A 27,445-nucleotide genomic window follows, 5' to 3' on the forward strand; every position below is an offset into this window, starting at 1 on the left:
GGCTGACGGTCACACCTAGGAGTGCAAAGAAGGCCTTCCATACCTTAGAAATGAATTGAGGACCTCTGTCAGATACAATATCTTTGGGAATGCCATAATACCGGAAGACGTGGTTAAACATGGCTCCCGCGGTCTCTAGGGCTGTGGGAAGTCCTCGTAGTGGGAGCAGCCGGCAGGACTTCGAGAAGCGATCGACCACTACGAGGATACAGGTACAGTTCTCTGAATTGGGCAGGTCTGTGATGAAATCCACCCCTAGGTGTGACCACGGACGGTTGGGAACGGGCAGAGGCAGGAGTTTCCCAGCTGGCAGGTGTCGAGGGCTTTTGGCCATGGCGCATTCCCGGCATCCCCTCACGTACCTTCTGACATCAGCTGGCATGTGTGGCCACCAGAAGCGCTGGCGTAGCAGCGAGAGGGTTTCATTGACCCCAGGGTGACCAGTGCCCAGTGATGTATGTGAGGAGTGAATCAGAGGGATGCGTTGTGCTCGAGTGATGTATTGCAAGCCCGGAGGACAGCCCGGCGGCACGTTGGTGGAGGCATTGGTAGAGGGCAGGGTCTCTTCTGACCATGTGATGGGACTGAGGAAGAGCTTCGTGGGGAGAATGGGTTCCTCTTCTTCCTCGGAACGTTCCTCTGGGCCGTGGATGCGGGAAAGGGCATCCGCCTTGATGTTCTTGGCCCCTGGCCAGTAGGAAATGTGGAAGTCGAACCTCGTGAAGAAGAGTGCCCAGCGAGCCTGTCGGGGGTTGAGTCGTCTTGCCTCTCGGAGATACCCCAGGTTCTTATGGTCAGTCAGGACCAGGAACGGATGTTTGGAGCCCTCTAGCCAGTGCCTCCACTCCTCCAGTGCGAGCTTGATGGCAAGGAGCTCTCGGTTGCCGATGTCATAGTTAACCTCCGCCGGGCTGAGCTTGCGGGAGAAGAAGGCACATGGATGGAGACGGCTGGGGTTCCCCTGCTGCTGAGAAAGGACCCCACCCACCCCGGTGGTAGAGGCGTCCACCTCCACGACAAAGGGAAGCTCAGGATCAGGATGGACCAGGAGGGGAGCTGTCGTGAAGGTGTCCTTTAGGGTCTGGAAGGCTTGGGTGGCGGATGGGGTCCAGGACAGAGACTTGGGCTTGTTGCGGAGCAGGCTGGTGAGGGGACTGGCGATGGAGAGAGCCATCCAGCTTGCACTGCAAAGTGAACAAGTGAAACAACAAAGTGCAGAGCGTGTGGAAACTACAGTGAATGAGGTGAGACAGAAACAGTACAATGGTACAAGGAGGAGCTATGATAAACCACGGCAGGGACAAGGACAGAGATACAGTGATAACAAACTGAACTGTCAGAGATGCAACAGAATGCATGATCAAAAGGAAAGCTGTCCAGCCCGTAACAAAAGGTGCAATAAAATCGAACATTTCGAGGCCATGTGTAAATCCAAAATGCTGAAGGAAGTCAGAGCAGAGGCTGTTATGGATTCAGATGAGGATTCATTTTTTTTGGAGAACTATTCCTGAGAGCAACTACAAAGTCAAAGCCAAACATCATTAAGGAGTCAAACCTGGATACCGACTGGAATGTAGAGCTACTAGTGAATGGCAGTCCGGTGGATTTTAAAATCGACACAGGTGCTGATACCACCGTTATGACTGAAGAGACTTTCAGAAAACGACGGGAAAAAACTAAACTTAGCAAGTCCAGGCCAACAGTGTACAGCCCAGGCGGGGAAGTCCGATGCGTGGGTAAGTTCCTTGCCACCACTATATATAAAGGACAGAAATACCCATACTGGATTACAGTCATAAAAGGACAGTATGTTAGTAACTTGTTGGGCAAGGCAGTGGCAAAGCGCATGGGGCTGGTAGTAAGAGTCAACACTATCACTAGTGACTTAACAAGCGATGTGTTCGGGGAAATAGGGCTACTGAACTGTGAGCCTGTTAAGATTGAGCTGACTGAGTCCCATACAGCATCAACACACCACGCAGAGTTCCGTTTCCGCTCCTTCCAAAAGTGGAGAAAGAGCTAAATCGTATGCTGAGCCTTGGGATCATTGAGGAAGTTACAGAACCGACAGACTGGTGTGCCCCAATGGTGCCCGCTCCAAAACGCAACAAGGATGTGTGTGGAGAGTGTGTGTGGATTTGAAACGCTTGAACAAGGGAGTGAAACGCAAACGTTATATTTTACTCACACTGGATGACATAACACCTAAGCTGGTAGGAGCCAAGTTTTTCTCCACTTTGGATGCCTCTAGCGGGTTCTGGCAAATTCCATTGGACCCCAGCTGCCAAAGACTGACAACCTTTATTACCCCAATGGGCCTGTTTTGTTTCAAACGTCTGCCATTTGGCATTACATCAGCGCCTGAGATTTTCCAGCGGCTGATGACCGACTTGCTCAAAGGCCTGGAAGGGACTGTCATTGTGATGGATGATATCCTGGTTTACGGATCTACAAAAGAGGAGCACGATCGCCATCTCGACGCGTGTTGCGGACGGTTAAGGCGTCCGGTTAAGGCGTCCGGTCTCAAGCTCAACAGAGCTAAGTGTCACTTTGGGAAGTCTGAACTGCAGTTCTTTGGACACATTATTAGCGCTGATGGTGTGAAGCCTGATGAGAGCAAAGTGGAATCTATCGCTCAGACGTATGTTGGAAAATTCCTGCCAGGCCTATCTACAGTATTGCATCCACTTACAAACCTGCTCAAGAAAGAGACGGCGTGGACTTGGGGTGAGCCTCAGGAGCAAGCATTTAACAAAGCAAAAGCGATGCTCTTGGCTGCACCAGCCCTTTGTTATTATGGGCCTAACAAATCAACAGTGGTCAGTGCCGATGCCAGCAGCTATGGTTTGGGCGCTGCCCTGTTGCAAGACCATGATGGAGAGTTGCGGCCCGTTGCCTTTTGCTCGCGCACACTCACCGATGCGGAGAAGAGGTATTTGCAGATCGAAAAGGAGTGTCTGGCATCTGTCTGGGCTTGTGAACGTTTCGCCCGCTACATTCAAGGTATGGGCCGGGTCCATTTACAAACTGACCACAAGCCACTGGTGACATTAATTAACCTGTTAGCCTGCACCCCCGCTTTTGAAAAATCCTAAGAAATGGCATAATCAGACTAAAACCGTTACAGTTAATGAATCCTTTGCACTAAAATCATAAGTATGGCGTCATTTGAAAGCTCTGGCCAGGTTATGGCTCTTATTATCTTATTCTTTTGTCTTCATTGTAATCACTGATGACTCTCTATTCAAACTGTTCTATTCAAACCTCATTTAAGATCAAACTTCTCACTTCACCTTCTAAAGTGCCTTAAATGCCATTGTTGACAATAGAAACATTTAAGTTGGTTTTTCATTTCAGTCTAGTCAAAATTATTAATAAAAATAACGTATTTGCCCAGGTGGCAGGTGCATTGGCTAGCTAGCATGTTAGCTTAGCACACAATCAAAATACAATAAAGATTAAAACCATGTTTTTTCTCCAAAATTACTTTATATCACAAGTGGGATGTTTTAAATAACCTTCTGTGGTCTCATTTGGCTTCGGATCAAAAAATCAGACAGAAAATATATCATTTTACAATATTCTGCATATTGATAAAAGCTATGTCGAATTGCATTGCATTATAAATATAATCCATTATGAATACACCCAACATGGCATAAAGAACACAGACAAACCATACATCGTCGCGATTGTGTGTTTATTGTCTTCAAATGTCTCTATTTGCATTTTTAGCGATCTCAGGAAGCTTTTATTATGGACTTCTATTATGGCACATGGTATCTTCTTCATCTGTGTGTATCATATATGGACTACATGTGCTCAGAGCGCCCTCCGGCTGCCAGTATGAATTGAAAACAACACATAAGAGTCTCCATCGCTCATGATTAGGCTACATCTGTGCATTTTGAGGAAGTATTGAATAAAAATACTTCTCTGTTTAGAAATTTGACACAGACATATGAGAATCTATCAATATTTCTACTCATCTGCACACTTTTGAACTAAAAGCCCTGAGGGATGTTGATTTGTCGCAAGTCTTCGTGACGAGAATAGAGGAGTTTTTTTATGAATGAGATCAGCTGAGGCTCATATTACAATCAAACGGTACCGACGCGGTTTTCATATTCATAACTCCTGACACATATTAACAAATTACTGTCACTATAAGACTTTGAGAATAAAACAGGTAAAAAATGGAAGCTTGACTCTTAGATCTTTTAAATGATGTATAGTTTGTCAAGGTAATTACTTACATCTGACAGTCATTTGAGCTAATTTAAACAAATAAAGCTTAAGGACGAATGCGTCCTCAATCCGGTTAAGAGGTTAACTCATACGATATGGACAAAACGCCACTACGATGTCAGAGACTGCTTATGCGCCTCATGCGATTCAACGTCACTGCTGAACATGTTCCCAGTAAGCAGCTAATAGTCGCAGATACACTCTCCAGACATCCACTGAAAGACAGTTACGTGCCTGAAACAGAAACGCAAGTAAAGGCATATGTGAACACTATGGTGGCTAGCAAACCAATCAAGTAACCCAAGCTTGAGGAAATTCGCAGAGTCACACAAAGCGATGCTGAGCTTCAAAAAGGGATCACATTCATCAGAAAAGGGTGGCCCCGCAAAATGGCGAAGGGCTCGCCATTGCGTGGATACTGAAGTCACTTATCAGAGTCGGACAGTCTGGTCCTGTACCACGACCGTATAGTGGTTCCAGCAGTACTCAGAGCTCTGGACCAACTACACGAAGGTCACCCGGGCCTCACCAAGTGTCGGGAGCGAGCCAAGTTGACAGTTTGGTGACCAGACATTGGAGTACAGATCACAAATAAGGTGAAATTATGTGACTTTTGCAGAGAGCACAAACCTACACAAAGACGTGAACCACTGGTAACCACTCCCCTGCCCAGTAGCCCATGGCAAAGGATTGCTGTTGACCTGTTTGAGTTAGAGGGTAAGACTTTTCTTGTCGCTGTCGATTTCTTCTCTAGGGACATTGAGATTGCTTCCCTCACCACTATTACCAGCAAGCAGGTTGTTATAATAATAATTATAATTAATTAGTTACATTTATATAGCGCTTTTCTAGGCACTCAAAGCGCTTTACATATAGAAGGGGGAATCTCCTCAACCACCACCAATGTGCAGCTCCACCTGGATGATGCGACGGCAGCCATATTGCGCCAGAACGCCCACCACACACCAGCTGATTGGTGGAGAGGAGACAGAGTGATGAAGCCAATCTGTATATGGGGATGATTAGGAGGCCATGATGGAGAGGGGCCAATGGGCAAATTTGGCCAGGATGCCGGGGTTACACCCCTACTCTTTATCGAAGGACATCCTGGGATTTTTAATGACCACAGAGAGTCAGGACCTTGGTTTTAACGTCTCATCCGAAGGACGGAATTAACAAGCTCAAACACATTTTTTTGAGGTTGGGCATCCTGCAAGAACTGGTCAGTGACAACGGGACACAGTTCACATCAGCAGAGTTCCGAGATTTCAAACAGAGGTATGGTTTCACTCACATTACCTCCAGCCCACATTATCCAGGACCTTCCTCAGGGTCTCCCCTTCCACCATCTACTCCGGTGAGAAGAACTTCCAGGGGCCGTGAGATAAAAGTGCCTCTTAGGTTACGGGACTGACGATGTTCAAAAGGGCAGAATAACCCCTTTCAGGACTGAGGGCAGTCTACCCCTGTGACGTCCTGCACCGTTCTGAGACTCTTTAATGTGAAGAGAAAAAAGAAAAAGAAAAACAACACAAAGGAAGATGTTATTTGATAACAAAGTGTTGCATTTGTTTGTTACATTGTTAAGAAATTTAAGATTTAATTATTTCAAAATACAAATGTTTGGGATCGGGTTATTTTTTTTAATTTCCAAAAGGGGGAGATGTTGTGAGATTGTCTTTTGTCCATGTGAAGCTACCGTAGTTGGGGTAGGCTAACCACTGGGGGGGCGTTATGGACTGAGTATGCTCTCCGTGCTTTAGTCCAATAAAAGCTCTCTTGAATGAAGACTACGACCCGTGTTCTGCTTCGTATTATGACAGTTGGGATGCTGGCTTTAACAGAGAAATCAGTTCACTGTGTGTTTTCTGTGTTTGTGTTGCTGTGTTGTTTTCCACTGATCAAGCTGATCTGTTCAGCATCCTGTATTATCAGTCACCTGATCTAATCAAGCGTTCCTTTGGGCATCAGATTGTGTCTCCAAACTCAATCACATGCTCCGGCGAGGCTGTTCTGCCCTCATAAAACTAGAGTCGCCTGTCCCGAAACTGCCATTGACTGTGATTGAGTTTGATCTTCAACCCTGCATGTAAAGCAAAGGTTTATTGTCGCCTTCATTGCAGTGTTTGTTTGTCTTCCGGCCTGATGTTGTCGGTACATGACGTGAAACAGCAGCGTAACGTCTTTAGCGGGATATTGAAGCGCTTCTTCAGAAGTGACAGGCATGGAGAGATTGAGTTATGCTGAGCAAACATCTCGTGCTCATAACGAGGTGTGTTTTAAACACATGCACCTTTATGTCCAATATTTGTAGCAAAACTAACATTGCAAGGTCATATAGTTTTGGATTTATTTTCAAATGCTAGTTTGAATGTTTTACCTATATTTTCAATCTTAGATATGAAAAAATCATCATAAAATTACATATTTGATTCTATAATAATATTAACATTGAGTAACTAATAATCTAGCTATTTCAATATTTATTGTTTGAAATGGATTCCTGTCATTATTTTCTAAAAGTATGTCTGTTTCCGTTATTACTAACAATTTCCCTTTTAATAAACGTGTTTAGTCTTGATTAATGAAGAGTCTGAGATGAGTGAAGAAAACAACGACAAATAAAGGTAAATATCACACACACACACACACACACGCAGACACACACACACACACACACACACACACACACACACACACACACTCAGACACACACACACACACACACACGCAGACACACACACACACACACACACACACAGACATTTACATTTTTACATTTAGTCATTTTTTCCACAGACACACGTATTCAGACACTCACAGACATACACACTCAGACACAAATACACTCAGACACACACAGACATACACACTCAGACACAAATACACTCAGACTCACACAGACACACACACACACTCAGACACAGATACACTCAGACTCACACAGACACACACACTCAGACACACTGACTTGCACACACACTCAGACACACACACTCAGACACACTGACTTGCACAGACACTCAGACACACACACTCAGACTCACAGACACACACACTCAGACACACATACACAGTCACACACACTCTCAGACACTCGCACACACACACACACGCACACACACACACACACACACACACACTGCCCCTGCCCCTAAACCTAGCCCTCACAGGAGACTGTGCAGTTCACTTTCTGTGAAAAAACCTCATTCTGTGATTTATAAGCATTTTGAAAAGTGAGGACATGGGGAACGTCCTCATATTTCACCCTCTTTTTGTAATACCCATGTCATACCCATGTCATTATACACATTTGTGTCCTGATATTTCAGAAAAACATGGCCACACACACACACACACACACACACACACACACACACACACACACACACACACACACACACACACACTTATTGTTTGTAGAAAAATTAAATGGATGAAAAGTGTGTTTCAGAGTTTGCAGAAACACCCGTCAGTGTCCGTTTCAGTAAAAGCCTGATTAAATTTACAGCAGGTAAAACATCCTTCATTCTCTGTGCTTCACTCCATCCATCCTCCGCCTCCCTCCCTCTCTCTCTCCCTCTCTCCCTCTGTTTCTCAGTAAGTCATGAGAGGATCAGAGTTCATGTTAATCATTGATCGGCGTTCCGTCTTCCTGCACTCACAGATCTTCAGTGTGTATGTGCGCGCCTGGATCGCTATGAGCTTCCCCTTTCCTTTCATCAATGATGCTTTGCTTTGCTTTTCAAGCAGTATTTTTGCTCCGATAGTTTTCCCAGGATGCTGCGCGTGTCTCTCACTTTAATCCCAGTGCTTCTATGGGCCAGGACAGAGTGTGTCCTGCTGGGAAAAGCCTCAAAACTGTGGCTGCAGCCGCTCAACGAGACGGATCTGCAGACCGGGACGTTTCCCAGCGGGTTCCTCTGGGGGGTCGGGACCTCTGCGTTCCCCACGGAAGGCTCCTGGGATGCGGATGGGAAGGGCGAGTCCGTGTGGGACCGGTTTACCCATCATTCCCGCACTGACGACACGGCGAGCGACAGTTATGCGCAGTGGGAAGAGGATTTGAAAGCGGTTCAGTATTTGGGTGTGAAGCTCTACGCCTTTTCTCTCTCCTGGCCGCGTCTTTTCCCGGATGGCGATCCGACGGCGAATCCCAACCTGGCCGGAGTGGAGCATTACCGGCGTTTGATCCGCAGGCTAAAGGAGCGTCAGGTGGAGCCCGTGGTGACGCTGTTCCACTGGGATTTGCCGCAGGTCCTGCAGGAGCGATCCGGAGGCTGGCTGAACCAGAGCATGGTGGACGTGTTTGCCGATTACGCCGCGTTCTGCTTCCGGACGTTCGGGGGGGAAGTTCGCTTCTGGCTCACGATGCACAACCCTTTCCTACTGGCTGTGCAGGGGTACGGGACGGGGGCCCACGCTCCAGGGGTCATCGGAGACCCGGCCGACCCCTTCATCGCTGCACACAACCTCATCAGGGTGAGTTTGGGCTCAGAGGTCAGAGGTCGGGTCAGGCCCGGTTCCAGAATCAAATCACTGAGGGTGCTCTAGTAAAGTAGTAATAATCAGGGGCGCCGCTGTTAGGACGATTCTAAGGGCCCCCGCAGTTTTGGGGCCCCCAGAGATTGGTTTTATTAGTAGTAATAGTACTAGTAGTAATGTAATAGAAATTATAAATGAATAATCTAACAAAGAGTTACAAATATGTCGTCATCTATGTTGATTATGAAAAGTGAACAGCATGAGTGAGAAAGGACACATCATAAGATGCGCAATGCCAGGAGAGTGGGAATGAGTCAGACATTATTTTGACAACTTCATTAAGTTTTGTTTTGTAGAAAGCCTTTCTTTAAAGTAAATGTTGTATAAATTGTATCAAAATTTGAATCAATTTTTCATCAGCCAATTGGGGCATTCTGGGTTGAGCAAGCGGAGCTTATTGGTCAGTATTACTAAATTGCAGACAAAGATTTTGGATAGCTAGATTGGTGCGGTATGGCCCCAACATCATATTCTTTCATAGGGCCCAAAATTGCTAGCGGCGCCCCTGGTAATAATAATCTAGTAATGCTTATTTATTTACAAGTAATTTACCAAAAAAGGTTTTGTGATTATTTTTTTTTATTGTTTGGAGCATAAAAAAACGTTCCCCTATGTTATCTTCTGCTCTGTGGAGGACACCAGAACCCCTTTATTGAGAAATTTAAAAGACATGAATAGACAAACAATGGGATTTTTTTTGTCATTCACCAAACAATTTTTATGCTTCAAGCTTTTTTTTTTCTTTTTTTAATCAAAACTTTGTATAAAGATGATTCTCAGTGTTATGAAAGATACAGAATCATTTGATATACCATTTTATGTGTGTAAACATGGCCATGGGTGAGTTTGGGCTCAGAGGTCAGAGGTCGGGCTCATTTTTCACCTCAGTTAATATGACTGAGAGCTTCACACACACACACACCGTCTGAGGGAGTGTGTGTCACGAGATGTTTATGAGCCTTTAGTGGCCACAGATGTGAGAGAGATATTTAAATGCAGTTTTTATGCATGAATATACTATTTTATTTATTTAAAGCCGACAGAGGCCATGCATTGTTTTCTCGGATATTTATGATATTTAATGAAAGTCCGATTTCCTTGTCAAAAGTCTCAAAGCAGGTCCACACACACACTCTCATGCACACACACACACTCACGCACACACACACACACACACACACGTTTGTTTTTGTGAAATGTGAGGACATTCCATAGGCGTAATGGTTTTTATACCGTACAAACCGTATTTTCTATCCCCTTACACTGCCCCTGCCCCTAAACCTACCCCTCACACACACACACACACACACACACTCACACACACACACACACACACACACACACACACACACACACACACACACACACACACACACACACACACACACACACACACACACACACACAGGGTTGTTTTACTGTATAAGTGAGGACATGCCATAGGCGTAATGGTTTTTCACTGTACAAACTGTACATTCTCTCCCCCTACACTACCCCTACCCATCACACACACACACACACACACACACACACACACACACACACACACACATGTTTGTTTTTGTGAAATGTGAGGACATTCCATAGGCGTAATGGTTTTTATACCGTACAAACCGTATTTTCTATCCCCTTACACTGCCCCTGCCCCTAAACCTACCCCTCACACACACACACACACACACACACACTCTCTCACACACACACACACACACACACACACACACACACACACACACACACACACACACACACACACACACACTGCCCCTGCCCCTAAACCTACCCCTCACAGGAGACTGTACAGTTCACTTTCTATGAAAAAAACCTCATTCTGTGATTTATAAGCATTTTGAAAAGTGAGGACATGGGGAACGTCCTCATATTTCACCTCTTTTTGTAATACCCATGACATTATACACATTTGTGTCCTGATATTTCACAAAAACATGCCCACTCATTCACTCTCTCTCACGCACACACTCACACACACACACACACACACACACTCATTCACTCTCTCTCACGCACACCCTCACTCACTCACACACACACACTCACTCATTCACTCTCTTACACGCACACCCTCACTCACTCACACACACACACACTCATTCACTCTCTCACACACACACTCACGCACACAATTTTCACAATACATTACAAGAATAGACATTTTTCATGCGTTATCTGCCTTCAGATAAATGATGCATTTTATTTCTGTAGCATTTAATTTCTTGCTCTACAAAATGAAAGTGTGTTAGATCTGATGAAGAGATGAGGCGTCTCCGCTTCTCTCTGACGCTTTGCTCTTGTGTGTCCACAGGCGCATGCTAAAGCGTGGCACGTCTACCACACACACTTCAGACCTCATCAGGGCGGGCAAGTGTCCATCACCCTCGGCTCTCATTGGGTGGAGCCTCTTCACGGCCACGCCACGCTAGCCAATGTGACGCTCTGTCAGAAGTCCATGGAGGCTGTGATTGGCTGGTTTGCAGAGCCCATATTTGGAAGTGGAGATTACCCAGAGTCCCTGAAGGCCTCGAACCGAGGTGTGATCCCAGAGTTCACTGCAGAGCAAAGGCTCTATGTGAAGGGAACCGCAGACTTCTTCTCTTTGGCCTTTGGGCCGGAGACCCTGAGGGTGGCCCGAGGACTGGCCCGGTTCGGGCAGATGGTGGCGCTGGACTTGAGGAAAGTTCTGGTCTGGGTTCAGCAGACGTACTGGGATCCGCAGGTGCTGGTGGCTGAGAGCGGATGGTTCTCTGTCGCTTCTGTCGGAGTAGAGGACACTGTGGCCATTTATATGATGAAGAAGTTCATCATACAAGTCATGCAAGGTGTGTGTGTGTGTGTGTGTGTGTGTGTGTGTGTGTGTGTGTGTGTGTGTGTGTGTGTGTGTGTGTGTGTGTGTGTGTGTGTGTGTGTGTGTGTGTGTGTGTGTGTGTGTGTGTGTGTGTGTGTGTGTGTGTGTGTGTGTGTGTGTGTTCTCACACCTGCTATTAATATGCATCTCAAATGCCTCTCATGTGAAATTTTCAAAATTCATTTTGGATTTGCAAAAAACGTATTTATTTATTTTACATAAAACTCATTTATTTGTTTATACGTTTATTTTTAATGTCATTTTTAAATTATTTAAATTTATTAATTTATTTATTTATACAAAATAAACAATTTATGTATTAATACAATTATTTATAATAAATACATAAATTATAAATACACATTTTTTTATAGTTAAATTTATTTTTATTAAATAAATAATATTTATGAATATATTTATTTTTTTATAAATGCATACATTTTATTTATTCATTAATTTATGTATTTTATAAATAAATGTATTTATAGTAAGTAAAATGTATTTATTTATAATAAATAAATAGTTATTTATTTTTTATAAACAGATGAAAAGTATACAGTTTCTAAATATGTATGTTTTACATTAATTGTTTTTACATTTTATTTATTATTTATAGTAAGTAAACTATTTATGCATTAATACATTTATTGTTAATAAATAATTTTTTTATAAATAATTGTATTCATAGTATTTTTTATTTATAATGAAATATTTATATTTTTAATAAACACACCATTTTTTTAAATGCTTTAAATGAATAAATCATATTTATTTAATATTTTTCAATATAAATAAATACATTTTATTTCTGTGAAGAAATATTTCAGTGCATGTTTTCTGGATCACTAATCATTGGTTCATAAATGTTGTCTAAGTGTTTTATGATGCCTAGAGCGTTTTGAAAGATGTAAATTAATAAACGGATCTCAATACATCTCCATAACACGCTGGTTTATGATTAAACGACAGATGTATGTGTAGGGGTGGGATTCTTAAGGCACTTAACGATTCGATCCGATTCTGGGAGTAACGATCCGATTCCCAAAACGATTCTTAACATACTTTTTTGGTAACTAATTATCCTGCTGTGCAAATAGATGAACTTTACATTTGAACCAAAATTGGAGCTAATATGTGTTTTTTTTTTAGTTAGAATATCTGTTTGACAGTATTGCCATATTAAAAATGATTACGAAGATTTCTTTCAATAATTTTATTTTATTAAAGGGTTAGTTCACCCAAAAATGAAAATTCTGTCATTAATTACTTACCCTCATGTCGTTCGACACCCGTCAGACCTCCGTTCATCTTCGGAACAGAAATGAAGATATTTTTGTGTAAATCTGATGCTCTGAAAGGCTCTGAACTACAGTGGTTCTAAAATAACTTTATGAATCGGCGACAATAGTTTTTGTGCGCAAAAAAACCCTAAATAATGACTTGCATAGTGATGACGATTTCAAAACAAGGCATCATGAAGCTTCAAAGCGTAATGAATCAGTGAGTCAAATGATGATTCGGATCACGTGTCAAACCGCCAAACTGCTGAAATTTGGCGATTAAAACCGCTGAATCGACTCGCTGATTCATAACGCATCGAAGCTTCATGATGCCTTGTTTTGAAATCGCCATCACTATGTAAGTCCATGTAAGCTCCCTGGGTCAAGTGATGTCCACAAATGTGGTCCAGGAGCGACATTAGTGGCTTAACCTGGCCGATATGCGGGACACCGAGCGAACACGTTTCCTCGATGCCCCCATATCCCAGGCTGGCCTCTTCGGCGGAGCGGTTGAAAACTTCGCCCAACAGTTTTCAACCGCCCAGAAGCAGACTGAGGCAATCAGACACATACTGCCCTGGCGGCCAGCTGCTGCCTCCACCCCGCCGCCGGCACAGTCGCCTCAGCCTGCTCGCCGCCGAGGACGCCCTCCTAAGGCTCCACCCGGGCTGGGTCGTGGAGGAAGCCGTAGGAAGGCGTCCCAGTCCGCTCAGGTCGCCCCGCGCCCCGCTAAACGGCAGGCCAAGCGGCGCTCCTGAGACGGACGGCTCAGGGATGGGAAATTCTTTCCAGGAGATCTAGATGGTAGCAGGACCACTCCTTCCCCCGGTGGAGGGCCGGGGGAGAATCCTTTGTTCAGCTAATGGCCCCCGGGTCAGCAGCACCCTATGTTGGTCAAAGAAAGAATTAACACTCCCATCCCTGAGCCAGCAGAGACCGGTGATGACAGTGCGCGCCACCCACGGGTCCCGCCACTCGCATCCCTCTCTGTCGCCAGCCCCCTGGCAGAGCAGACCCAAGTGTAACGTGCGTCCTTCCCTGGTCTCCTCTGTCATGACGCAGCCGTTAACCGTGCCCCCACACCGGGACGCCCAACAGCCTCCCTTGTCCGGGCCGGTAACACTGCATCGCTGCCCCACACCGGGTACGCCTGTGGTCCGATTGACCCCGCTGGTGCAGTTTCGGGGAGCCTGGCTTCAGTGAGACTGTCATTGGACGCTGTTAAATTCCTCGAAGGTGATTGGATTCTAGGCGAAACCCACATTCGTCAGTCACTGACGAACGTCTCCGTTCCCTCCTCAGGGAATGAGGGTTACATACGTAACCGAGACGTTCTCAATTTACAACTAAGTGTGACAATTTTTCAGTTTCTTTAGAACATTTGAACAAAAAATGTCTTTAAAGCAAAAAAAAGTTTACTTTGGTTAGAGCCACAAAAAAAAATCTTTAAAACTTCGGCTAATGCAGAAGAAAAACAACTTTAGCGCTCGCTGAGAAGCCAAATTCAGTGTGTGTGCATAACATCTCACATGAGAAAACCTGCCGAGCTGCAACAGTCATGTTAGAGACATTTAACCAATCACTCGCCAAAACGAAGCCTTTGTTCAGAATTTTCCATTCATTTGAAACATTGTGCAGTAGTTCAGCAATATTCCATAAGTCATTACAAAAATTATGCCACGGATGTTGGTAGGTTTATGTCCCGGCCACCGTATCAGCGACATAGGAGTGTTATTAAGCATTAATGGCAAGGAAAGCGCCGTATAGCCTACTTGAGCACCACTAAGTTATTTTGGCTCAGAATTTCGTTTGTTGGAAATATGAAATTAAAGGACAACTCCGGTGGAAAATGAACCTAGGGGTAATTAACACATGGTTACCGAGTAGATCATTCTCTGGGATGCGTTTTCATGAAAATCGAATGTAAAGAGTTTTATCTCTAAAAACAGATTAGCTTATAACGCTAGTATATGGGGCATAGAATAAGTCAAATTAAATCGCTAGTTAATACCACTAACAAGGCTCAAAATAGCCTCACACTAACACGGGAGCATAATGAGGGTCCCTACATGCAAACCGAAGCATTGAGAACTGTGTAAGTGTACAAACAGTTTAATAAGAAGATACTTTATAAAGACAGTACATTACGCGCATACAGACAGGAGCCATCTTGGAAAACAGTCTTGACGAGTCGAGCCACGAACGCTGTGCTAAGCTGCGATAATTCCTATCGACCAGCTCACTTAGCACAGCGTTCGTGGCTCGACTTGTCGAGACTGTTTTCCAAGATGGCTCCTGTCTGTATAAAGTATCTTCTTATTAAACTGTTTGTACAATTACAAAGTTCTCAATGCTTCGGTTCTCAAAGCGAATCTGTTTTTAGAGATAAAACTCTTTACATTCGATTTTCATGAAAACGCATCCCAGAGAACGATCTACTTGGTAACCATGTGTTATTTACCCCTAGGTTCATTTTTCACTGGAGTTGTCCTTTAATTTAGAAATGCTTTTGAAATTAAAAACTTTGCATTTAATAGGCAAAATACATTTTTGAAATGGGGAGGCAGCTGCAGCGAGCACAGACACAGAACGGCCAGAGCGACTGCTGTAAGGCGTTTGCGCAAAACTGCGGAAAAACTGCATAAAACGTGCGGGTGTTGAACCCTCTCACCGAGAAAAGTGTCCCCACGGGTGCAACGCCCCTGAGCAGGTCCTAGTTTTTCCATTTTATCTTAAAGGGGTGGTTCCTTTTTTTTTTTCTAGGCTTAGTTGTGTTTATGGGGCGCAGTATAACATGTCTTAATACTTTTATACGCCATATTTTTCTTATATTTTCCCTTTATTCCACACCGCTGTCTCCACTGTCCTTTGAACGGCTCGTTTGCGTTCTGTGAAGCCCATCCCTCTGAAAAACGCAATGGTCTTAGATTGGTTAGATGGCCAAATGTAGTTTGTAGTTCTGCAACATCTCTCTCTCTTTCGTAATGACTGCGACGTGGCCTCGCACACTTTGTTGCGTGTTCGCGGGAGCAGTGTTTATGTTAATAGCAGGTGTTTATGATGTCACCAACCCGGGAAGAAGCTTGTTGTAGTCCAAACCGGCCGTTTTTGTAGGCTTCCGCAAATCTCCGTTTGCATTGAACTTTCAGAGCTGTAACTTTACAGATACTGTTTATGCTCAAGCAGCAACATTACTCACTAACTAAAGTTAAAAAAGTGAAATCGCATGCAACCACCCCTTTAAACGAAGCCAATTCACCAGCATACGAACGATTCTGAATCGTTGGATAACGAATCGCGATGCATCGACCTTTTCTCCCACCCCTATGTATGTTTGCACTCAGCACTGTAAGATAAAAACCAGTATCTTTGCGTCTGTGTGGTCTCAGCCGTTTCCGTAGATGGAGTGAGTGTGTTTGGATACACGGCCTGGAGTCTGGTGGACGGTTTTGAATGGAATGACGGATACAGCATCCGGAGGGGATTGTTCTACATCGACTTCAGTCAACCCGAACGCCGCAGGATCCCGAAGACCAGCGCACTCTTCTACAGACGGCTGGTGCGGGACAACGGCTTCCCTGACGACCGCATCGAGGGCCGGTTCCCCTGCGACTTCCAGTTCGGTGTGTCAGAATCAGTGCTACAGGTGACTTCACATTCAAACATTCGACATCTCTTTATTGGTGAGCAGTGTTGGGGAAAGTTAATTTGAAAAGTAATGCATTACAATATTGCGTTACTCCCTTAAAAAGTAAGTAATTGAGTTACTTAGGTACTTTTTAAGTAAAGTAATGCATTACATTACTTTTGCGTTACTTTTTCTCACCTGGGCTGGGCTTGTTTTTGTTGTTTTTTAAATAACAAAAAAAGTTATATTTTTGTGCAACGGTAAAGACCTCTTCATACCAAAATTGAAATAATAAGCCCCAGGCTGAGGTAAAAATGCAAATTGACGCATGAACAGTAGAGGGCGCAGCTCTGCTGCCTTTCTGGATAATGGTAGAATAGGAGGCAGGAGAAAAAAGTTACCAATAAAAACAAAAAATCTAGTCATTTTCATCATCAACGGTCAGCAGCAAGACATTGGCAAATTAAATATAAAGGTAGATTATGCATAAAAATAGTTGTTTTATTTAACATTTAATTATTGGAGGTTTGCATAGTACTCTGATGTTGCATTTGACTGATTTTAATCATTTTGAGTAGGGCTGCACGATTAATCGAAATCGAACCGCAATCGCAATTTGGCTTATGTGCGATTTATGAAAGCGCAAAGGCTGCGATTTTAATGAAATAAATAAATGCCCAGCGTGAAGAGCGGCTCTGTGATCAGTAAACGCTGCTCCGTCTGAAAGCACTGTGAGTTTGAGCAACATGTGTCAAACATCTTCACAAACTACAACCCCAAATCAGGAAAAGTTGGGACAGTATGGAAAACGCGAATAAAAAAAAAAAGAAGTGATTTCTAAATTTACTTTGACTTGTATTTCATTGCAGACAATATGAACAAAAAATATTTCATGTTTTGTCTGGTCAACTTCATGTCATTTGTAATTATGCATCCTTTCCTGTCATTCAGACCTGCAACACATTTAAAAAAAAGTTGGGACAGTAAAGTATTTACCACTTTGTAATGTTGCCATTCCTTTTCACAACACTTAAAAGACGTTTAGGGACTGAAGACACCAAGTGATGAAGTGTTTCAGGTGTAATTTTGTCCCATTCTTCCTGCAAACAAGTCTTAAGGTGGGCAACAGTTCGGGGTCTTCGTTGTCGCATTTTGCACTTCAAAATGCGCCACACATTCTCTATTGGAGACAGGTCGGGACTGAGGCAGGCCAGTCAAGTACCCGAACCCTCTTCCTCCGCAGCCAGGACTTTGTAATGTGTGCAGAATGTGGTTTTGCATTGTCTTGTTGAAATATGCATGGACGTCCCTGGAAAAGATGTCTTCTTGAAGGCAGCATATTATGCTCCAAAATCTCTTTGTACTTTTCAGCATTAATGGTGCCTTCACAGAAGTGCAAGTTACCTTTGCCAAGGGCACTGACACAACCCCATACCATGACAGACCCTGGCTTTTGGACTTGTTGCTGGTAACAGTCTGGATGATCCTTTTCTTCTTTGGTCCGGAGCACACAGCGTCCATTCCTCCCAAAAAATACCTAAAATACTGATTCATCTGCCCACAGTACACGTTTCCACTGTGTGATGTGTGATGGTCCACGCTATTTACATTTTTTAATAATGAATGTTAGTGTAATATTTCTTATTTTTATTTAGCAATAATAATAATCATAATTATTATTATTAGTCACCTTAATATATAAACACAAAATGTTATATACACACTTTTCATTTGTAAAAATTAATAAATAATAATAATGGCATTTTAAATCGCAATCACAATTTTAACCAGAATAATCGCAACTAGATATTTTCCCCAAATCATGCAGCCCTAATTTTGAGGAGTACAGAATCTTTATTGTGCAAATTAGATAAATAAATACTCACATTTAGTCTGGAACTACAATAAGCATCATGTTTACACACAACGCCTCTGCACTTATTTTTCTCAGCATGGGGGCAGGAGAGCTGTCAGTCAAATTAATGTGAAAAAGTAACTCCAATATTTTGTTGTAAATTTGAAAAGTAATGCGTTACTTTACTAGTTACTTGGAAAAAGTAATATTATTACGTAACTCAAGTTACTTGTAATGCGTTACCCCCAACACTGGCTATGTTATTTTTTTACCTCTTATCAGACGAATGTCATCTAGTATTCCCAGCGCCATAACTTCCGGCGAATAAGGTCAAAATACTGGTGCGATCAAAGATATATATACGTACATATACAATAACCCTCATGTTTACACACAACGCCTCTGTACTTATTATTCTCAACATGGGGGCAGGAGAGCTGTCAGTCAAATTAATGTGAAAAAGTAACTCAGATATTTTGTTGTAAATTGGAAAAGTAATGCGTTACTTTACTAGTTACTTGGAAAAAGTAATATTATTACGTAACTCAAGTTACTTGTAATGCGTTACCCCCAACACTGTTGGTGAGCGCTTGGTATTGATTTCCCGCTGTGTTCTCCCAGGTTCACCTGCGTCCGTTCTCGCCGCAGTTCACCGATCCGCACCTGTACCGCTGGAACTACTCCGGGGACAGCGCTCTCAGACCCGTCACGGGCATCGTGCTTCACACCCGGGCGGCCCAGTGCACCGACTTCCTATACATCCAGCGCCACCTCTCTCTCCTCGGGGTCACGGGGGCGTCACACTACCGGTTCGCCCTGGACTGGACCCAGCTCATGCCCAGCGGCGACCCGTCGTCTGTGAATGCGGAGAAGGTTCGGTTCTACAGGTGTGTGCTGAGCGAGCTCGCCCGCAGAGGAGTCCAGCCGGTCGTGACCCTGTATCATCCCAGCTTCAGGTCGCCCTCGCTGGGTCTGCCCGAACCGCTGCACGCTAACGGCGGCTGGATGAACGGCAGCACTGTGGAGGCTTTCGTCCAGTACGCCGAGTTTTGTTACCAGGAATTTGGCGGCTTGGTTCCGACTTGGATCACCATTAATGAGCCGAACCGGCTGATGGAGGACAGCGGGGCGGTTGCGCGCCACCTTCTCCTGGCGCACGCGAGAGCCTGGCACGTTTACGACACGCGATTCCGGCGGACGCAGGGGGCGGCGGTTAGTTTCGCGCTCCATGCTGATTGGGTAGAACCGGCCAATCCGTTCTTGGAATCGCATGAAGCTGCACAGCAGCGTTTTTTGTTGTTCGAACTGGGCCGTTTTCTCGACCCTCTGATTAAGGGGCGTGACAGCACTCCTTTCGCTCTGATTGGCTTCACCGACGACGAGAGGGAGGAGCTCAAAGGGACGCTGGATTTCGTGGCTCTGAATCACTTCACAACACGTCTGGTGTCGCCTCACGACCCAAACCCAGCCAAACCGCCGAACCAGGACCACGGCTGCTGGCTGATGACTGACTTCACTTGGCCGTTGTCACACAAGGAACAGGCGCTCGTGCCCTGGGGGCTCCGCAGGATGCTGGGCTGGGTGAAGGATCGCTATGGCGACGGCCTGCCCATCATCATCACAGCATCAGGGGTGGATGACCAAGCACCCCATAATGACCAGCTGAGACAACGCTATATCAGGAACTACCTGCAGGAGGCACTGAAGGGTGAGCTGAATCTGAATAATAATGATTTAAGCATTTCAGAAGCACATTTTTAATTGTTATTATTGTTTATAATTTTTTTCATTATTAATTATTTTATTTTTGGTTTATTTTATTATTTTGTATCTTAATTTTTTATTTTATGTTATTTTAATATTATTTTATTTTAATTGTATTATTTTTAAAATATTACTTAATTTTATCATTATTGTTATTGTTTTATTTTATCATTCATTTTATTATTTTTTTGCTTATTTTAATAGTATTTTATATTTATTTTTATTTTATTGTTGTATTTTCTGTTTATTTCTTTTTATATTTTTTTTATATTTTATTTTCATTTTCTTTTCTTTTAATATTTTTGTATTTAACATTATTTTTATTTTTATTACATTTTTTATGTTTTTTGTTTAGTTTTAATATTATTTTATCATTATATTATTTTGTTTAAAATGTTACTATATTATTGTATTTTATTTTGTTATTTTATTTGTATTATTATTTTTATTTGTATTATTTTAAATTATTTTAATATTTGTATTATTTTTAATTATTTTTATATTCGTATTATTTTTTGCATTTGGCTGCATCTGTAAAGCACAACAGCGACTGTCCACTTTTAGCATTCGCTTGGCTTAAGCATTTTTAAATAATAATAATAATAATAATTAATTAATTCCTTAAACCCCGGCTAATAATTCATAAAATGTGAAATTAATTTAAAAAAAATAAAAAATAAAAAATCCAACAAAATTCAAAACTTTTTTTTTTAAATAAAAGAGAGCCATTAACATGCAAATGTGTTATTAAACTATTGAAATATTAACTAAATCATAAATGTAATATCACAATCTCATTCCCTAAACCAAACCAACAAGTCTCTGATATTTTGGTCTTCATGATAATATCACGCGTGTTCAAATATATAACTGTGAGTATGAGCAATAGAAATAGCAATGCTTGCCTCAGCAAACATCACGAATGAGCTGTGGTTATGAAACATGTCCTATTATATCTAATAACAACATCAGAGGTTAAATATCCGTATTGCAGAATGCTAGAGCTGCAGTGTGTGTGTGTGTGTGTGTGTGTGTGTGTGTGTGTGTGTGTGTGTGTTATCTAGCGTTATCTGCTTCCTCTGTGGTTCGACTTCATGGGGTCAAAGGTCATACTGATCTGAGAGCTGTTTATGAGTGACCTTTGATATGGTGTGAGCACATGGACATCATGTGGAGACTGTACGATCCTTGAGCCCAATTCTTTACAGTGTTTGTGCGGATGTGAGTCACAGTCATGCGAGCGAGTGTGTGTGTGTGTGTGTGTGTGTGTGTGCGCGGCCTGACAGATTACGTGATTAAGCTGTGAACAGCGTGTCCTGTTTATACCTGTGTGCATATTTGAAAAACAGTGCTCTGCGTGTTATATCACGTTTCCCACACTGCTTTTCTTGAACACTAGCTAATAATTCATAACATGGTAAATTAATTTTATATATATATATATATATATATATATATATATATATATATATATATATATATATATATATATATATATATATATATATATATATATATATATATATAAATATTTTAAAACAAAAACATTACTTTATTTGTTTGTTTACCTACTTGTCACAATCATAAAATGTAGAATTAAAATGAAAAAAACATTTTAAAATATCAAAATAAAACATTATTTTTATCTATTATTTTTATTTAAATACATTTTTGATCATTTTCACAAAAATGTAATGGCTCCCAGAATATTTTGTTGTATGAATATCTGAGCATGTGATATATCAAAATAATCATTTTATTCTAGTTTCATGCATTCTGTTTCTATCAACACTTAAATGTGGGTAAGTTTCATAAAAAAGCAACATTTGGGCAAAAAGCTGAAAAAGATCACGTGTTTGTCAAAGACTACATCCAGATCAGATTCAGAACGATGATCAAACACAGATGGAGTAGATCAAATTAATTCAGGAACACTAGATAGTTTTGATTTATATGATGTTTAATGTTGATGATCACATTATTTTACATGTGCGTCAGCAATGCTTCTATCGCTTGTTTCTGCTTCTTCTTCGCCTGTGTTTGCCAACAAAACACACACATGATGCAGTTTTACTCACCGCCTGCGGTTTCCACTCATGACCGAGAACAAACACACACACACACACACACACACACACACACACACACAGAAACACAAACTGCATCCACTGTTCCCTTAACTCTGGGTTATTTGGGAAGCTGAACAAGCTGATCTTTCCCTCACAACCAGAAACACACTTCTTTTGTGACATTAGCCAAGTTTCCATCCACTTTTTCCACTGTTTTGTTATCGACAAAGTTAAAAAAAAAGATTACGTGATTTGCTGTCTCCAGCTTTTGTCCATCCAATTGACCGTTCGCAAAGACCCGCCCCCTTTAGTTACTGTTGCTATGTCCAACAAGCCATGGCGCTCTCACACACACACACACACACACGTTCTCATGTAGAGAAAATACATCACGGAGCAAAGTGGACACTGACAACACGCCGACAGACAGGACAGAGCAAGTTACTTCTGATATGAAACAAAGTCTCAACTTTGAAATGGTCATTTTCTAAAGAAATTTAAACAATAAATAGTGTTTTGTGGCTCTTTAATGTGTGGTGATCGCTGTAGCGCTTCAGTTAAAGCTGCTCGTCAACCGATCATCTCTTTCTTCTACTTCATTGATTAGCATGAAATAAACATGAATGAACACTAAAAGAAATGTTGTTTCAACAGCGGAAAGACGTCAGTACACACCGTTTTTCCAAGTTCTAGTCCACCGACGTTAATCTACTAACTCTCCTGACTGCTTTGTCGGACAAAACGGCAGATCCGGCGATGTGATTGGTCAGATCGCCTGTCAATCAAACTTGCGGCGAAGGGTGAATTGGCTTTTTACAGATAAAATGGTGTGCGTAATGACGTAATCCCTTAAAAAAAATGTTGCATACGTTTTTGTTGTATCACTAAAAAAATCTGCCCTCAAGTCGTTTGCATACATAGTTTCACGTATATCACAAATTATATCGTATCTTTATTGTCCCAGATATTTGTAAAATGCAGAGAGTAATGAGAAGATTGAAATGTACTATTTTCAGAATAATAATAAAATGAAATATTAATCAGAAGATCACACTGAAGTGGGACAGTTTTCTGACATGTGACTGCTTTTATGACGAAGCCCATGGGTTTGGACACAAGGTGGCTCATTTGTCCTGTATGCAACATTTTAGTATCCATAAAAAAAGATAAGCACAGTAAAAATGTTCATTTATACAGCGACAATCTTTAACGTAAGAGTTGAACTAGCAGTCACGGTTTGACGTGCCGAGAACGCATGTGTTCAGATCATTAAAACCCAACAAAGATCCGTTCTGGAGTTCAATAACATCAGATCCATCAAAAACATCAAATCTCTGCTGATTTTTTATCTCGGAGACAGACGCAGCTGAAACCTAAACTCTTTATTTGTGTAGCCTATATTTAACTGTTTTAAATGGTCTAGCTGATGCCATCGTAAAGCTACACTGTGTAACTTTTTTAGTTTATTCTTAGCTAAAAACACTTAGTTCTTTCAAAAATAAATGTGCTCATTAATTTATATTTTCTTCTTTCAAGTAATAAAGTATTCTCGTAAGTTTATAATATGCCATTGTAAATACATACGGGTGAGGGTTCGAATGCGGGTCGCCATGTTGCCCCTCCATCTTGAAAGTACATTAGCCAAAGAGGGACATACCCGTAAATTCAAGCTTCGCCTTTGGCGTTTTAACACTCGATGGCACCGTGTCTAATGTGGACGAGGTGGAACTGGAAGCCATGTTAATCTTGGACTAAATCGGCCACCGTAGGAGTTAAAACAAAATCGGAATTGAGAGGAACAGAAACTAATATTCACTGGATGGTCATATACAAGTTCACCACTAGATGGAGGAAAATATCACACAGTGGAGCTTTAACAATCCTAACATTTGTTTAGAGCTTTTTGGATTCAACCCACTTTGTTTGAGATAAATTTATTTTACATCCAGACCAAGCGGCTCCTCCCGCAGTTTCTCCTGAAGCCGATACTGAAGTGACTTAAACTGCAGTTCATGGACTGGCCACTAGAGACAGACTCCAGAAGGAGCAGAATCTCATTGAGCTCATGTTAAAATGCCCAACTTTACAGCTTATTGGGTTTGAATGGTAAAAAATCTGTAAAAATGCACGTCCTGGAGAGTATTCGGGTAAACGCAGTCAGATATGTCTTTAGTGAACGTATACAGAGTCGAGTGAGAAATCGGGTGTTACAATGAATGTGGTCCGTGCAGCTCTTAAAGGGCCGGACCTAAAATTCTGTGTGAAGCAGGGCAGGAACATGCCGGCCAAGTGAGTTTTTAGGGTTTTTTAACCCTAAAACAATGAATAGTAAGTTCTGTCATATTATTCAATTACTTTTACAGTTTTTTGCCAAGGTATGGATTCAGTATCGAGGTATTTTAGTCTGGTATCGTATCAAAGTCATAATTTTGGTATTGTGACACTATTCTACATAAAAAGTATTTGCTGATATTCTCTTTTTTTGTTATGTTGGTTTACAAATTTACACCTTTTTTACATGTTTACTCTTTTAGTTTAAAATTTTGTCAAGGGCTTGTTTACATTTACACTTTTTTTATAGTACACTACTGAAGGACAACGGTGCAAGTGAAATTAAATGTTTTTAAGTAAAATTGTTGAAAATTATTGTGATAAATTAGTCAATAGATTAATCGATTAATCGATAAATTAGTCGATAGATTAATCGATATAAAAATAGTCGTTAGTGGCAGCCCTAGTTCATTCATGTTTATTTCATGATTATCAATGAACTAGAAGGAAGAGATGATCGGTTCACAAGCAGCTTTAACTGAGGCGCTCCAGCGATCACCACACACTAAACGCTATTTATTGTTTACATTTCTTAAAAAAAAAAAAAAATCAAAGTTGAGACTTTGTTTCATATCAAAAGTAACTCGCTCTGTCCTGTCTGTCGGCGTGTCCTCTTTGTTCCGTGATAAATTTTCTCTTCATGAGAACGTGTGTGTGTTGTGAGAGCGCCATAGAGACAGAGCATATTTAGGCCACGCCCACACCGGGGGGGGGGGGGGGGGTTAATCCAACGTTCTCCATTGACTTTGTATTGCGTGAGGCTTCCTCTTTGTCATTTCGGACTTATAACAAAAAACAGAACAATGTCTAAAAGCTGATATGTGACAAGGTGTACAGCAAACAAGCTAAACAACCCAGAAATATGTTTTTATAAGCTGTCGACCCAAAAAAAACGAGCGTTTAAGGAGACAAAAGTGGATAAAGGCAATAAGATGTGAAGCTTCAGCTGAAGAATGGGTAAATCTTGGGATCTTTACACTCAGTGTGTCTCAGTATGCCTATGTGTGCAGTAAACATTTTGTCACTGTTAAGTCAAATATCCAAATGTCAGTAATATATTATATTTCCTGTCTCTGATCATGTTCCCCTCCAGTGGGTGAAGTTTTCAATGTAATATAACGTGTCACGCTCTGTCTCAATTGCCTGTATCCACTTTTTTGTCCTTAAACGCTCGTTTTTTGGGTCAACAGCTTATAAAACGAATGGGTTTTTGGTTCTGGGTTGTTTAGCTTGTTTGCTGTACACTTTGTCACATAGCAGCTTTTAGACACTGTTCTGTTTTTTGTTATAAGTCAAAAATGACAAGGAGGCGCTTCACGCAATACAAAGTCAATGGAGACGGTTTGATTGTTTTCCCCCCTGGTGGGCGTGGCCTTCAGATTATGACGCGTGTCTCTATGGCTTGTCGGACATAGCAATAGTAACTAAAGGGGGTCTTTGCGAACGGTCAATTTGCAGTCAGGGCGTCTAGCAACTCTCCGTTGGCTTGCGAGCTGGAAAAACCAAACTCTGGTCAGGCCAATCACATCATGTATAGAGTCGGTGGGCGGGCTTAACATAATGATGGTTCCGCGTGCTACTCGTAAACAAAGAAGCTGGCGAACAGCGGTCTTTCCCTTTGGAGTGAGCCCTGCCAATGGTGTGTTCCCAGACCCAACATCTTAATGTGCGTCTGGCTTGTCAGGCTAGTACTTTGATGCATAGCAGTATGAACTGTACTAACCTCTCTCTCTCTCTCTCTCTCTCTCTCTCTCTCTCTCTCTCTCTCTCTCTCTCTGCGAGCAGCTCGGGAGTTGGACGGTGTCAATCTAAGAGGGTTTTATATCTGGAAGCTTCAAGACCATCATGACCTTCAGTTTGGTCTGTTCAGCTCCGCCGCTCATCACTCTCGACCCAAAGTGTCCGTCAGCCTTTACCGTGACATCATCGCCCACCGCGGCTTTCCATCCGCCGCTGACCTCCGACCTTTCCCCTGCCAGGTGGCGGACAACCGGACGAGCTGTGAACTCTGCACGCAGATCGCAGAGAACAAACCGCTGCTGTTCTTCTGCGCGTGCGTGTCCGTCAGTGTGTCGATGCTCAGCGCGCTCATCATCATCTCTGTGGTGAGGAGGAGGAGGATGAGGATGAGGAAGAGGATGCCGATTAACGTCAGGCCGCAGAGATTCGCTGTCCAGCAGAGGTTCCCCATGATGAAGGCGGCACACACAACAAGGCACTTGCGCCGTTAAACCAGCAAAATATAACAATTAAACACAGGAAAATGTGCAGAATCACACTGGAACATCGCCCAAAACCTCACCACACATAATTTAACATCAAACGTCTCCAGTTTCTGTTCAGTGTGTTCATATGTCTGTCGCATTGCATCTGGTAGGGTTCAGTGTAGGGTTGTAATGGTATACCGCGGTATGAACAATTATCATATCGTGCACATTTGCTTGCGGATTTGCTAAATCTGTGGACACACAGTGGCTGCAAAAGGAGGAAACACTTCGAACACCATCCATCCCTCCGTGCAGATAAAAGTACATCCCATTTATAAAAGGACGTATGATATCCGTGATGCTGAGGGAATCGCGGTATCCGGTAATAAAAATGTAATTTACAGTATAAAGCCTCGTGCACACCGGGGAGATTATCGCCAGCGTTTTTCAACGCCTCTTTGTGTTCATACTGTTGTGAACTTTTATCTTCTAAAGTGTAGGAAACTCAGAAGATGAAGACCAGGAGACTTCGGGATCAAACAGAAGTTTATTCTTTTAATGAGAACTCTCTGTGCTGCAGGTCGTCCGAAAACAGTCGGACTCAAACAGCATACCTGATAGGTTATATACATTCCAAAGGGGGAGGGATTTACAT

At 42.4% G+C, this 27,445-nt stretch overlaps 1 protein-coding gene across 1 annotated transcript; it reads left to right on the forward strand.

Moving 5' to 3' along the window:
* Positions 1-8,028: 8,028 nt before the first annotated feature.
* klb (klotho beta) lies at positions 8,029-26,814 on the forward strand (the record flags this gene model as incomplete). Its single annotated transcript, XM_079839356.1, has 5 exons — positions 8,029-8,730; positions 11,117-11,630; positions 16,326-16,582; positions 19,041-20,127; positions 26,369-26,814. 5 exons carry the CDS (start codon positions 8,029-8,031, stop codon positions 26,812-26,814), a joined length of 3,006 nt encoding a protein of 1,001 aa, XP_079695482.1.
* Positions 26,815-27,445: the final 631 nt, after the last annotated feature.

The sequence above is a fragment of the Gobio gobio genome, assembly GCF_949357685.1.
Source record: "Gobio gobio genome assembly, chromosome: 16".
Taxonomy (NCBI): domain Eukaryota; kingdom Metazoa; phylum Chordata; class Actinopteri; order Cypriniformes; family Gobionidae; genus Gobio; species Gobio gobio.